The sequence below is a fragment of the Anopheles ziemanni genome, chromosome 3 (assembly GCF_943734765.1).
Source record: "Anopheles ziemanni chromosome 3, idAnoZiCoDA_A2_x.2, whole genome shotgun sequence".
NCBI classification, from domain to species: Eukaryota; Metazoa; Arthropoda; class Insecta; order Diptera; family Culicidae; genus Anopheles; species Anopheles ziemanni.
In genome coordinates this window covers 83,191,004-83,205,811 of record NC_080706.1, presented here as the reverse complement: position 1 = coordinate 83,205,811, position 14,808 = coordinate 83,191,004, and the positions used below count along the sequence as shown (strand labels likewise).

Genomic DNA, 14,808 nt, shown 5'->3' with positions numbered 1-14,808 from the left:
AATGTTGCAACTCTAAAATTCACACGCGCTTTTAGGTCATCAGCAAAAGGATTGGGGAGTTTGGGAAACCGATTAGATAAAATTAAATAAGATTAGTCTTCGCAATAAACTTTTAAAACCGTTTTGAAGAGATTGTGTTTAAAATAGAATAATGTAAATGTTTCAAATGCTATTTAATAACGCTTCAAAATATTAAAAACTGCTAAGTTCAAATTTATAATACCTAAGGTCAACTTTTCAGATCTAGCTAGATCTGCTAAATCTAGAAGCTAGAAGCTTAATTTTTATTTGAAACACTCGCAAAATACTTTGAAAAGTCGTACCTAGAAGATAAAATACTAGTTTTGAGAAAATAATGTAATCAAAAATAAATTGAAACAGTTTAAGAACTTGGAGTTTATCGACGTTATAAGTTAAATTAATATTTCGTAAGGAGCAAGAACTTCAAAAATTGCCCAAAATAATTAATATAGATTAAATATTCTTCACTTGTACTAAACTCGTGCTTTTTTCGTAACGATGAAATTTTACAAAATTATTTTGAGCAGAATCGTAAATATCGGTTGTTGAAAGTGAGTTAATCTACCATTAATTGCACGCCACATCAAAGTAAATTCGAATGCGCAGCAGTGGAATGGCGATAAAGAGGTGTCTCTTTAAATTTGTATATGTTGTCCACCGCAATGAAACGATGTAAATTTCAGTTCCTTTGTTGCCATTGTTTTTTCCTCAACTCCCCGAACTAATGAGCTGCCAGGATGCTGCGGATGAACTGGCGTCTGGTGGATTGTTTTGATTATGTTAACTGGCCACAGGATACATAAATTAACATGGCATGCCTCATTCGTCAGCGTTACCAACTTCCATTCGGTTGCTTTCAGTCGTACGCAAACGCGAGAGGTAACATTTTTGATCCCGTTGAACAGTTTTCACTGTTCAAGGTTTTTGTGGTGTAAATTGTGTTTTAAATAAGCTTTCGGCATGATGTACATGGGAGTTACATTTTTTTACATTTTCCATGGGTTTATATCATTTGATTGTGGTATACATTCATTCATTTTGTTTTTAATTCTCGTTCAATGGATGCTATAACAGTTTGAGAACAACAAGGAAGCGCTTGTGAAAAACATGTTGCAGAATGATTGAATATGAATTCCTGCTATTTGTTTATTCGTTTCCAACGTACGGAAAACTCATTCGGCATATTTCAGTGCATTTCCATAACTGTGCACTCATAAATGTTTTATTGAAATTCCGCAGAAAGCAAGGTTTGATGCTGTGCGTAACCACGTGAGACAACTGACATTTTCCGGACACCATCAAGTGCTGTTGTGATATGCAATCGGCTTTCAAAGTAAACCAGCTCATATCGGATGATGCAGGAGAGCTGCTGGGTGGTTTTGCCCGAGGTCGGCCTTTCAGGTTGGAAGCAGCGTGAGCCATCTGAAGGTTTCAGTTCTGTAAATGGAAATTGATTGGAGCACACGGTGGAATCTCGGTACCGGAAGCGTAAGGATGCGGTCGTCAAAGCTGATCCGTTTGTCGTTCCAGTGGCGGTGTAGAGGGATGTATTTAATTTCGCTGACCCCATTTTCGGGGAAGAGACATGGCCCGTGCCGGGTGCGGTCAGCGAGTGGCGATGAAAATGTTTAATTTTGAACATTTCCACCACGAGCGCACCGTTACCGTTGTTGACTGGGGTGACTCTGCGTGCTCGGACGCCTGGGGACGCCAGCCCTTCAGTCCACGTGTGCCGTAGCCACACTGTGTCGCACCGGTCGAATGTGGTCGCCAGTCGGCCAGAGTGGTGTGCTTCAAATGTGCTCAACCTCAAAACCCGCAATGTAATTAAATATGACCATCTCCGTGGAAAAACCCCCGAACCATATCCGTTGTTTGATGGTTCGTTCGGCACTCGAGTTGTGAGGGTGGGGGGAGGGAGATTTGTTTTTTTGTCTGGTACGATTTTAAATTGCAACATATTGCAGTTTACAATCTCGACAGTTTGTTTTTCTGCGGCATCGTACATCATGCACAACACTTGTCCAAACGGATAAAGGAATTCCCTTCGGGGTTGTAGGAACCCATTTTATTAAATCCAACTACACACCTTAAACAACATGAGAATGTGTGTGCAACAGTTTTATTATTGCATGATTTTATAACAAACAAACGATTTCTTTGATGTTTTGTTAAAAAAACTGGTTCTTACTGGAAAAACTGAATAAGTTCAATCCAGTTGAGAAGATAATATGCATTCGCCAACCAGTAAGGAATGTTGAGGATTTATTTTGCATATTTTATCCTGCAAGTAAAAGCCCTACAAAAGCCAAATGGAACCTGTGTTACCCCTGAATGCGTTATTGTATTTTCAAAGTAAAGCCTCTCGAACCTCCCGCTCTAAAGAAACAATTTGTTGTTTGCTATTGTGAACCGTTTCCATGTGCACAAGTTCCAATAATGCTTTATGGTTATCCTCTTATCTTCCGCTCTCACCGCCTCGCGGTCGGATTTTCCTCTGAACTGCAAGACAACTTTATTTTACCCCCTTCCCAGGGGGCACTATTTCACAGCCCCGCCGCCCGTCCCCTGCCATTCGTATGGGGGTACAAAGTTAATGCTTAACTTTACTATCCATTTGGACGAGCACAAAATTTACAGCTTTCCATTTCGGTGCGAGCCGTGAGCGCACCTGGGAAAGCGTTCCGGCTTGCCATTTTCCGGAGCCCAGGCATTCCGAGTGAAACAGAGGAGTGCGGTGGTCAGTGCAACACACGAGCCTGCACTGTGGGCAGATATGAGTGTGCTTGCAGGACATTTCGTGGTTGGTTGTTAACATAGTATTAAAATTTTGTTTTACATGCGAAGTTTTACGTGCAAAACTTTTTTCAATCCCCTTCAAATTATTCAAATGTTTGTATTATTTTGTGATGTACCTTTTTATCGGTTTCTTTTGTACTTCTTATACCACTTCATTTATTTATTTTTTCATCATGCTGTTCATTGTTTCATCAACTCGCCACCTAAACCATTTTATCGAATGATGAATCAACGTTCGACATTCATGCGGTGTTCCAGCATGGCGAGGGTAAGAAAAGGGATCACGGAAATTTATCTGACTGCAACCAAGATAGAGTTGCCTCACTCCGCTGCTTCTCCCTCCCGGGAACACTGTTGCATGAACCCAAGACATCCTCGGAATGGTGGACGAACCAAGCCGAGCCTAGCCGTGAGCAATTTTCAATGCAAAACTTGTAAATTATTATTTCAAATTATTATTGCCGACCGCACCTCGTCCCCTCCCTGGCTTGTCCACCTCCCCCTACACCGTTCTGGGTGCCGTTGGGGTGATAGGTCGGTTGGCTTTAAAATATTCTCAACCCTCCCATTACCGAGCCCGACGCTCGCGTCGACGAGGATTGGAAAATGTTTAACGGACAATAGAACGGATGCACGGCTGCAACTTGCGAAGGCGTTTGGGGGTGTTTCGTTCTCTAGAAAGACGCCTGGTGGAGCGATTTAGTTTCGAGCTAGTTTAACAGGAAAGAAGATTCAAACTTTAGCCGGCCCCGAGTCCGGGATGCCTTAGTCCGGGAAAGGTAACGGAAAACTTACCCCTTTCCGGATCGGTCCGAGCCGTACTGAAAGTCATTGGAGTTGGAGGCTTTAGGAAACCTTCGCTTACCCGGGGATGGCCACGAACGGGTGATGATGGTTGTGGTTTATAAAGGTATGGTGAGAAAGATGAAAAAAATGCGGAAAAAGAGGAAAATAGTTAAAGTACTCGAAGTCGAGGGAAACTTGAGACGAAGACAGTAAGGCCGGGGACGAGCGGATGGAGCATAGAAAAAGTTAAGGATTTATGGAAAACCTGTTGGGTAAAGGATTTGAGGTAAATTTCGAAACAGATTCCGTGCCGAGAAAGTTCGTTCCTTTTCGGCACCCCTGCGCACACACACACACACACACATACAGTTGAAACGAATGGGAAATTCTCAACCAAGACCCTTTCGACGGGGATGGTACGGCACACAAGAATGGGTCAGCGGTTTCGGAAAGGGGCGAAAAACTTTGCCCAACCGACTCGCAAACGACCATGGCAAACCGAAAGGAGGAGCACCTCGTGTGGTCCTTACGTTTGATTGCTTTCGTTGAGGGGAGAACCCACGGTGTGCGAGTGAGAGGGAAAACAGTGGAGCGGCACTAACGGGGCCGGGAGGTAGGGTGTGATAATTTGATTGGAAAATCAATTGGGCGATATTGCTGCGCGTTGAGTTAGTTTTCGCTGCACGAAAGGATTTCCCGTTCGATACGTTTTGTGATGAAGAATTTAAAAGGGAGGATTCGCGTGGATAAAGCGGAGTGCCGGAACGCGTTCCAGATTGTATTCCCAAGAAGCCATGATGATCCGATGGGCGGCCAACACATTGAAATTAACGACCGCACCTTCGGTATAGACGTCTGTTGTAACTGTTTCGATGTTTATGATCAGTTTCTTATAAAAGTGGTAAACCTATTTTTGTGATGTATCTATACCTTAAAATAATATTTGAAAGGCTTGAATTAAAATTATCAATTTGGTGAGCTTTTCATTACCAAGAAAATTACCAAGAAAGAAAGGAATACCAACTATGAATGTTATTGCATTCCCAACTTATAATTTTACATTGAGAGCAATGTTTGATACGGAATTTCATTTGAACTTTTGTAGTAAAGCCTTTTTTTGGATGCCATTAAAAAACTTTATTAACTTTTTGTGTACTCAAGTTTTTGAAACTATAAAAATTGTTTGTGATGACCTCGAGAACTGTACAGGAGCAATTTTAAGTACATGATTTAGGATCAATCTCAGTATTTTGTTGATTTGATTTATATAAACTTCCATAACTTATGGATGCAAGCGAGAATGACTGATACTGTTGAGATTTTAGGTAATTAAAGATTGAATGGGAAAATAACTTCCATAGCTATAACTATGAACATTTTAGCGGCAATGAATTGAATCAAAATTTTGCATAGTTTGCACAAATTATGCCCAGCTGGCAACGGAAATTGGCTATACTAGATACAACCATTAATACAGAACTTAAGCTAGCCTCTGAAGCATCCGATTTTGTCGAACGATATTTTATGGATTTGACAATATTACTGTCCACCAAACGGGGTTTTACAAACCCAAAATTGAAGCTTTTATCAAGAAAAAATGATCAAGTTCATCTAAAATTTTAAAATTTTATAATAGAAATTCATCATTCTTAGAATTTAAATTGAGTAAAAATGTTTGTTTAGTGAATTATTATTATTCAAAAAAGTGTAATATTTTTAAAGTGAAATAAAAGTGTAAAGAGTTCTAATGATTTTTATTCAATTTTATTTACTGTTCGGGAAATCGTACTACGTATAAACATTCAAAGTACATTTTTCACAAAATGAACAATTTGTACTGAATTCAATCTTTAAATGTGTTATAAATTAAATGAGTCATAAATTGAAAACAAGGTGTAAACGACCCAAACATATTTTAGTGGCCAATATTGCTCTTCAATAATCGCCAAACCACCCGGAGGTGTTGAAAAAGTGCTCACCATTTAGCATAAAACCGTGCGTGCGCTTGATTGACCGCGGGCCCGGTTTCAATGCAGTTATATTCACACTTCTTCTGTAGGTGAGTCCATCATTAGAGGGTAGGGCAGCCTGCCGAAGGTGTACAATAAAGGGGTACAATAAGTGGACCATAAATGGGAACGGGTTGCGTGACGAACGTTTTATTTGATTTAGCCACCGGTCAATAAACAAATTAGATGACTTAAGCTTTCTGCCCTTGTGCTCCTGGCGATTATTTGAATCGGGTTTGTTTCTTCGCACCGTTGGTTGCAGAAGATAATTATACCTAAAATTATTATTTTTGGATTTGGTTGATTGAAGGTTTTCATTGGTATGTGCACAATCGAATCATTTTTCCATTCGCCAGGAGTTGGGAGCAGTGCGATCAGGCGCAGGACTTTCTCAGCATCTACGACGGAGCGGCACCGGAAGCACCAGCTATCGGGCGAATCTGTGGTGGTGATGCCCTACCCGATATCGTCTCGAGCGGACCGGAGATGCGTGTCGAGTTTCACACCTCCCCATTTGACGTTCCGTTCCATCCCAATCCGGTCACCTTTTTGCCTGGCTTCGAGCTGGAAGTACATGTAAGTGTTTAACCGTTATACGCTATTAGAACCTTTTAGAATAATGCATTGACGATAATAGTGACAGGATTCTGGAAGTCCTGGAAGTCTTTAGTACAGGGTTCAGTATCCGTGCAATTCAGATCGCTAACATCCTCGTTTTATTACCAGGTGCTTTACGTCAACTCCAACTCCCAGTCGTACATCCGGCAGCCGGGACGGTGCGAGTTCATCATCAGCGCCTTCGAGAGCCAGACGGGCGAGCTGGAGAGTCCGCAGCACACGCTGCCGCCGGAGAGTTCCTGCCTGTACCACTTCCAAGGCCGGCGGCACGAGACGGTATGGGTGTCGTTCATCAAGTACCACTCGGCCATCGATCCGACCGGGTTCGAGTCGCAGGCGGAGTGCGTCACGCAGTTGCGCATCTGGGACGGCCGATGGTCGGTGACGTCGCGCCCGTACGGTAAGTGGAAAGTTACCGGAGCTCGCACGTGAGCGTTCTGTTTGAGGACGTGGGTATTTACTTGTAGTATTCCTAGGCGCCCCACCGGAGTACCAGCGGAACGCGAGCCTGATCGAGCAGATCTGCCGTGAGGAGGTGCCGAGGTTGTGCTCCCGATCGCTGGTGGCCAAGGGAAGCCGACCCTGCTCGACACAAGGTAAGACACCGTGCGACCCACAACCGACAGCTATTGCACCTTTCTCTTCGCCTTCCAGAGAGCTACCTTTCGACGGGATCGGACCTGACGATCGAGTACCGGCCTAGCCCGATCGGAACAGCCCGACTATACGGTCCGGCATCGGCGTTCAAACTGCGCTACGAGTTCGTGGACAACTCGCTCGGTGGTGCTCCACTGGAACCGCTAGTGGCGCCCTCGGCTATGCCTGAACCGGCCGCGTTAGTCCAGTTTCATCCCAAGTCTTGCGATCGCGTATTCCGTTCATCGTCGGCATCGCGCGGCATCTTTCGGTCGCCCTCGAACGTGTTCATGTATGGTCGCGGCGGTTCGCCCAACATTTCCTGCATCATCCGGTTTGAGGCGAGTGCAGGTGAAAGTGTGAGGTGAGTAAGGATCTTAGCAGCATTACAACACTTAGAATAATACGATTTTCAATACTTTGCACAAACCTTTACTGCAAAGTGCTGTTTATATTTGCTATTAAAATTCCATTAATTAGATATGGGTGGACCTGTATAGACAAATTATAGAAAATGTAACAAAATGCCAACACAATTTGAAGACAAACTTGAAGAAATAATGCATTGGCTGTTTTGCTGAAAGTTCATTATTGTTTTGCTATTTTTGGTTCGAATCAGTGCTATAGATTTCGTGTGATCAACTCTCAAGTTTAATAATTTATGTCCGACCGTCCCGCAATTACAAAAATTATAGCCACATTTTTTCTACCGTTGTTGAGGTATGCCACAATTACACTTTCTTCATGTTGGATGAAATACAAATTATGATTATACCCCAAGCAAGATTTGTAGCGGAAGTTGTTGAAATTATACCACATGATGTGTGTTTATTTATTTAATTTTTTTTCCTCAATATTAAAATATAGGTGCTCAGGACGGGTAAAGAAAGTATGAGGATGTCAACAAAAACATTTTTTTTAAATCATCTTTTGCAAAATTAGCTACTTTTCAGACAAGTTTTTCGCAAATACGTTCACTAATTTTGCCTTATGCCATAAGGAGAAACGCTTGTGTTGTAGCGGAAAGGGTAGAGGAAGTTAGGGCTTAAGGATTGACCACTAAGAACTTGGTCGATCGATTTAGTGACCACAAATAGTGCAGAATTGATACTGACCTATATTGCATTTTTGCGGGTAGTATGGGAACCTTTTCTTTCCCCTTCCCCTAGACCAATGAAATTTTAGTCCAGGTTATGTCCCTATGTTGGTAGTGTTTGTACCTAATTGTATGACAATCCGTTCCATAGTAATTGTGTAACAATTTTTTTTTGTCAGTTTTAACGAGTTTGTGTTGGGGAGGGGTATCAACAAACTAATTTCAAAACCTCAGCCTCGGAAAATTAACCACCTTCCAGCGAAGTTTGTTCCAAATCCGTTCTTACGTCGACTTTTACATAGATAGATAGAAGAAGAATATTGTAAAATACGGCGCGCACCGTGTAAATAGAAATAAAAAAAAGTAGAAGAAAAAAAATGTACGGACTCTTTCATGTCATCAAATTTAAGCCTTTTTCGAAAACTGAAATACTGATGGCATAGAAAAGAAGTTTAGGTATAATATTTAGGTTACACTTTCCATAAGTACAATTCACTTGTGTTCTCACCCCGTTCGGATAAGATTTGAAAGCTGACCAAGTTTGTTTTTCTTTTGCGTTTCAGGTTGACGATAACTCGCGCCCGCTTCGGAGGTCGCTCCTGTCAGAACATGCAGAACCGTTCCGGCCGGTGGCACTGCAACCATCACGGTGGCCCCGTGTCGGACCTGCGCATCAGTGAGGTACCGTGGACGGACGTGCCACCGCTGCCCCGGGATTGCCTCTGCTCGGACGTGTCCGGTTCGATTACGCTGGCACCACTTGCGGCCAGCATCGTCGAGGTCAAGTTCACCACGCTGCAGATGGAGGTGGATCAGGATTTCCGAGACTTTTACTTCGAAGGCCGGTACGAGTTCGCCCGCGACGGCTGCGAAACGGACTGGACCGAGCGGCGCCTCCGGGGGCGCAGTGGAGACGCCTACCTGAAGCCGACACCGTGCCCAGCCCTCATCCAACCGTGGCTGCTCGAACCGGACACCGACAGCAGCTATCTGGTGCTGAAGCTGAAGGGCTTCTGGATGCCACCGTTGCTCCAGTCCGCACCACCCTGCCCGACCGACGCCCGCATCACCGTCTACTCGACGAACAATCCGCGGGGTTCGCGGGACCTCTGCCCTTCCGGCCCGGACGTGGTTGCCTTCTCCGACGGCTGGGACCGTGCGTACGAGTTCAGTGCGACCGAGCTCTCGCGCAGCCTGATCGTCGAGTTCAAGAGCCCCCGACGGCCGTCGCTCGAGATGTTCGAGTACAAGTTCTCCTGGATGGAGATCTTCCCGGCGCACGACTGCCCGCACCGCTGCCAGGAGCTGCAGGCGTGCATCCCGGCCGAACTGTGGTGCGACGGTCGGGCCCACTGTCCCTCGGGGCAGGACGAAAGTCCGGCCGAGTGCGACCTCCGGCTTCCGCTGTCTCCGCTGCACGTCGGACTGGCCGCCGCTACCCTTACGCTGGTGCTGTCGTTAGCCGCCGGCCTGACGGCCTGTGCCCGTCGCAAGCGCGTCGAGAAGAAGCACCTCCAGTCGGCTGGCAGCGGACGCCACCTGGCCGATGCCGCGAGCCGGGCGGGCTACGGCGGGCACCATCACCATCCGGCTGGGTACCCGCACGCCAACCATCACCTCTCGTCGAGCCACGCCCTGACGCCGCTGTACCTCGACCCGGCGAAGGACAGCTTCTGTTGACAGGAGCTGGAGACTTCGGTGTAGCCCATACCGAAGTCGTCGCAGGATTTCTACTACTTCGCGTTCAATGCCGCCGGCACCAGTGGCCGCTGATTGCGCTACGGCCGAACATCGAAGCACACGAACCCTGCACACCGACGGCGCACAAAGGGGACGACGTGGGTGAGCCGAATCATCCAGTGATACAGCGTACCGGACATACTAATCTATGTAGCATGATGTGTAACGCAACCGTTCGACTCGTTCCGGTCGGAACGTGAGAGGAATTGTTTTTACCAATAGATGACTATATGAAAGCTCCTACGAGGGACGCACGCAAAGGGGTAGCCAACCGATACCGCCAAGGGGTTGATTTTAATTAAGACAATCAGTTACTGCTGCCTGGAACGGGTGGGGGTTTGTGACGACGGAGGGCACAAACCGGTCGCAAATACCAGTTTGCGTTTGTGCGTGATTGCGGAAAGATAGAGCGCACCGCGAGAAAAATGGGTAATCCAGGAAGCGGCCCCTGCGATTATCTCTTCCTGCGGTGGTTCGACAGGTGACTGATAAGAAAAATACATCGTACTCACAACATCGAAACGAGGAGAGACGGCCGTTGGGCGGCTTCGGTTGCATTCCAGGGGAGAATTTGAATGTTTGTAAATTTGCAAAATTACTAGTAACTAAAATGGTTGTGATGGCCAGCGTACGGAATGCGGGATTGAGTGTTGATGTTTATTTCACTGAAACGGTAGAATTGAAGCAATTTTCAACACTTGTATTGTTTTCGCAAATTCAAAAGAGTTAAGATAAAGTTCTTTCTTCAGTTTTGCAAAAGTTACCAAACGGTTTACGTTTAAATATCCTTTTTTATCCACCGTCTCACATGCCACGGTCGTGGGCGAGCGCAATGGTCAACGCATTTTAAAGTGAAGTTTACGCGTAGGGTAACAAATGATCCTAGAAATCATGTTTTAGGACCTTAGGCACTGTAAATAGAACAAAAAATATATTTAAAAAAAATTGTTTTACGTAGGGTCGCACCGACCTGGCTTGGACCCCGCCGTTGGCGTAAATATTTCACCGCTTCACGAGCCCCGCAAAAACAAATCCCGGAACTGAGGACGATGCCAATCCTTTCGGTGACGATTTACTTTACGAGACTTTACATTAAACGATCAGTACAATCAGGGGTGAATTAAAAGGGCGGTAGCTATTTTACGTTTTCTTTTGTCATCCGATTGAAAACCCTGTACAGAGTGTAAGCGAATGATTCGTATTCCGTTTCCCTTTTCGGACCGAGTGAGGGTGGACGAAGGCGATTATAAATTTCACATATAACTATAGACATGAAAAACAATTCACAGCAAAACTGAAGAAAACCCCTCTCTCAAATCGTCAAATGATAATGTGATTCTCAGTAGTTAAGTGACACAAGCAAGGTAAATTTAAAAAAATAAATAATAAATGAACTAAACAAAAACACACACACACACACACCCGGGCGAGGTATGCATCGTACAAGTTGTTGCAATGTTACACAGTCGCACAGGATAACGGAACGAGCACAGAAGTGCATCTCTGCATCTTTGTAAAAAGTTCTATTTAAGCCCGAACCGTTCCGCCTACCTTAAGCAAAGAAAAGTTTTACCGTACATTGAGAAGAATACAATCATTGCAAACCAAAAAAAAAAAAAAAAAAAATAATAATAATTCTTGCTGGATACGCGACAGGAAAGTAAAATTAGGATAAAGAAATCCACGCATAAACTGTTTTTTGCAACCGTTCATTACGTTTCAATCCGTTCTTCCGACGCTCATCAATTTATTTTTATCTACGAACAAATAGAAAACCAGAAAATCGAAGCTAATTGTATTGGTCATTCGCGTACAGCTGTACCGGAGCCAACGAAAAGAAGTTTTCAACTGAAAAGCATTCCCTCGAGAGGTTGTGAACCTTAACGTGCGTAGGATTTTGCTCTTCTTCCGTGCGGTTCCAGTGCTTGATGTGTGAGTTTAAATGTACGAACGGTGTCCTTTTGAAATGTAGGTAAAGGAAGAGAACCTTAATTCAATGAAGGAAGTTTAAAAACGAAACAAGACAAACTAAAATGAAATGCAAAAAATGGAAAACGCATTCAGGAAGGGTGCGTTACTAAGTGTAAAATAGTGTCGATTTATAGGCAGTAAGAAACCAGCATAAAGCGCGGACAGTCGGTTCTTATGTCACGTGATTAGATTGATGTAGGTGTCGAGCAAACAACACAAATCCCTACGAATGTGTATATTACCTCCCTCCCGCTGGCTCCTCCCACGTCCTTGGTGGATTCGGCCCTCTATTGTTACACGCTTCGTAACCTCAAGACAACCGGGATGAACGAGGGCAGGTTGGTGTCATATCCTCGCTTCTCATCCGCTGTTCTTCCCATATGGTTCCTGCTGTAGGACACGATCGGTTTGCGCAGAGGGAATGGAAATCAGATAGATACAGACACTGAAGGTAATTCTTTGCGTAACAAGAACTGACCCTTCACATTGCGGAGGATGGAGCGGATGCGGCCTGACGGATCAGCGATTAGGTGATGCAGTTTGCTGTATATAATGATTAGCAAATACGAAATAAATTCACTGTGGTTGAAATAAATGGAGTTGGGGGCGTTTGGTGCAGCTCAAGGCAACGGGCTCAATTGAAACTGGTCTAGCGATCAATAAAGTAACAAATTCTCCGACCGGCCGAAGCCGGTCCCAATGGTAACAGTGCGTTTGATTATTACTTCTAATATAAGTTGAGAAAAAGACAGACTCCTATTTTCCCCCAATTCCAGCCTTTCGTAGTCGGATAATGAAAATTAAACTTATATCAACCTCTCGGAGCCACACGTTTTGGCGGCACAATTTGCTTTTGTTCGCACTACAGGCGGGTTCAATGAACCAGGCGGTTGGCGCCGTGAATACCTAAGGCACTGTCAATTCCATTTTTAATTTCCTATTAAACTCCGTTCCGAGCGAGAGTACCGTAGATGTACCATATTTGGCGCAGTTAAGGAAATTCTGCATAAAAAGTTGAATAACTAAATCAATGTTCGGTCAAATCATACTACGTTTTGCACAGTGCTAGCCTAACTACCATAGAATACAAGTAAAATAAGTGAGAAACTCTTAAATTAATATTTCTTCAAGTTTCAGAAACTCTTTGTGTGGCATATTATGTTCCTAACTTGGCGCATGGTTTTTGCAATGTTCCTTACTTGGCGCACTTAAAACAAAATGGATGTAGTTCATTGAATTCAACAGCTTTATTCAAAAGTCAACTTAAAACAATAGAAACACTTTTCAACAGCAATTTAAAAAACGATTTAGCTTTTTTTGCAGCGGACTTTGGCTTCTGTCGTGGAAATAAAACTATCTCATCGCTAACTTTTTTAATCTCATTCATCAAAGCCTTCTATGATTCAAAAATATCTAGCAGCGCAAACAGCCATATTCTCCACGGTGAATAATTAGGAACACTGTGAGCCAAACTTGGCGCAAAATTGTTCACTTCAAAATTAGCATAACAATCTCAAAAAGCGCCGGATCTAACCACGATTCATTGAAAATACTTACTTTTTAACTGATAAATTCTGATTAATAAAATCTGATAAATAAAATCCCTAATAATTTTTCCTTTGCGTATAAATTATTGGAAACAGTTGAACCCACTCATTAGCAGCGTTGCTAACGCGAGTAAAAATTGGCGCACTTGTGAGATGGAATTTTTTATTTAATTATATATACATTCAATAACTAAAAACCAATAACATGTTTTGATGCGGATGTGTTGTACAAACATAAACAAATGATTAACTCCATATTTTAGGCTGAAATGATTTGGAAATAGTCTAATATCGAACAAAATATTAGAAAGTGCGCCAAGTTTGGACCCGCGCCAAGTATGGTGCTTCTACGGTACTGCTTTGTAGTGCAATGGGATTTTACGATTAGCTGGTATTTCAGAATTTAATGTAGCTTTTACCTACTCTTTTACCACGGGAAGTAGAACAAACTCGTTGAGTTTGAGACCTGAGGCGCGAGTTGGCGAAGACGTGCTCGCAAAAGTGTCCCGAGCTGGCCGACGTGAACCCGGCCCTCGGGGCGTCATCGTGAACAAGCGGCTGGAGGTGCTGCGCTACGAGACCTCCTGCTCCCTGTCGGCTCCCAATAGTCCGAAGAACACGCGAGTCCTTCTCCCACGGAAGACACACGTGTCCAACTTCATGTCCCACCACCAGTCACGGCCCGGACGCGATCCCTCGGCGCCGGAATCCGCCACTACCGACCTCAAGCAAAGTGCCAACCGTGCGTCACCGCCACCGCCCCCGCCCCGACTGGTTTCCAAGTCGCCGACCATTATGCGGCGACGGTTCCGAAGCCAAAGCCCTCATCTCAACATCGAGTCCGACTCCGACTCCGACGACGTGAGTCGCAATCCGGACTGCAAGAGCAACGGCAAGCAGCATCGCAACGTCGGTGGTGGTGGTGGTGGTGGTTGAAGCGGAAATAAGGAAAACCTTGTCAAACACGCACAGGGCTCGGCGATGCGTACACAGGCACCACCACCGCCTCCGGCACGCCGGGAAGTGGCTGGCAAGCAGATGAACAACTTCCGGCACACCATTCACGGCCCTTCGGCGCCATCCGTCAACGGAGAGGATGCGATCGATGGGCACGAAGGAGGACCACCTCAGCATCTGCCATTGGCGCTGAACGGTCACGGAGGAATGCACAAATCACCGCTGATATCGTTCCGTTCGGTGGACATCGGATCGCCGGTCACCGATGACAGCTACTGTCCGCAAAGTGAACCCCTCAAGCGGAAGATCTACACGTGCAGCTCCGCGTTCGAGAAAATTCAACGCAGTCTCGATCAGGATCCAGGTAAATAAAAATCACAAATTGATAGACAATCATTAAAACCTGATCACCAATCGCTTTCCAGGTCGCTCGGTCCATGGCTGCAGCCCTCCAACCCCGGTCGCATCCGATGTCTCGCAGGTTCGTGGTCGTCTCGTGCCGGGCGGGTCGCTGGTGAGCACCTTCTTGGTGGGGCATGAGTCCGACATCCTCATGACATGCCCCAACCAACGAATCCTGCCGGCCTTCGCCACCGTCAGGATGTCCGGCTCACCATACAGCTCAGCT

The 14,808-nt window shown here is 44.9% G+C and overlaps 1 protein-coding gene across 1 annotated transcript in view; it reads left to right on the top strand.

Annotated features, from left to right (window-relative positions):
• The window catches only part of LOC131288437 (uncharacterized), a 43,338-nt gene extending 33,693 nt beyond the window's left edge, over positions 1 to 9,645 (top strand). The window contains exons 6-10 of the mRNA XM_058317570.1: positions 5,972 to 6,191; positions 6,342 to 6,633; positions 6,701 to 6,829; positions 6,888 to 7,233; positions 8,529 to 9,645. Of these exons, the coding sequence (XP_058173553.1) occupies positions 5,972 to 6,191; positions 6,342 to 6,633; positions 6,701 to 6,829; positions 6,888 to 7,233; positions 8,529 to 9,645 (2,104 nt within the window). The remainder of the gene's footprint in view (positions 1 to 5,971; positions 6,192 to 6,341; positions 6,634 to 6,700; positions 6,830 to 6,887; positions 7,234 to 8,528) is intronic.
• Positions 9,646 to 14,808: the final 5,163 nt, after the last annotated feature.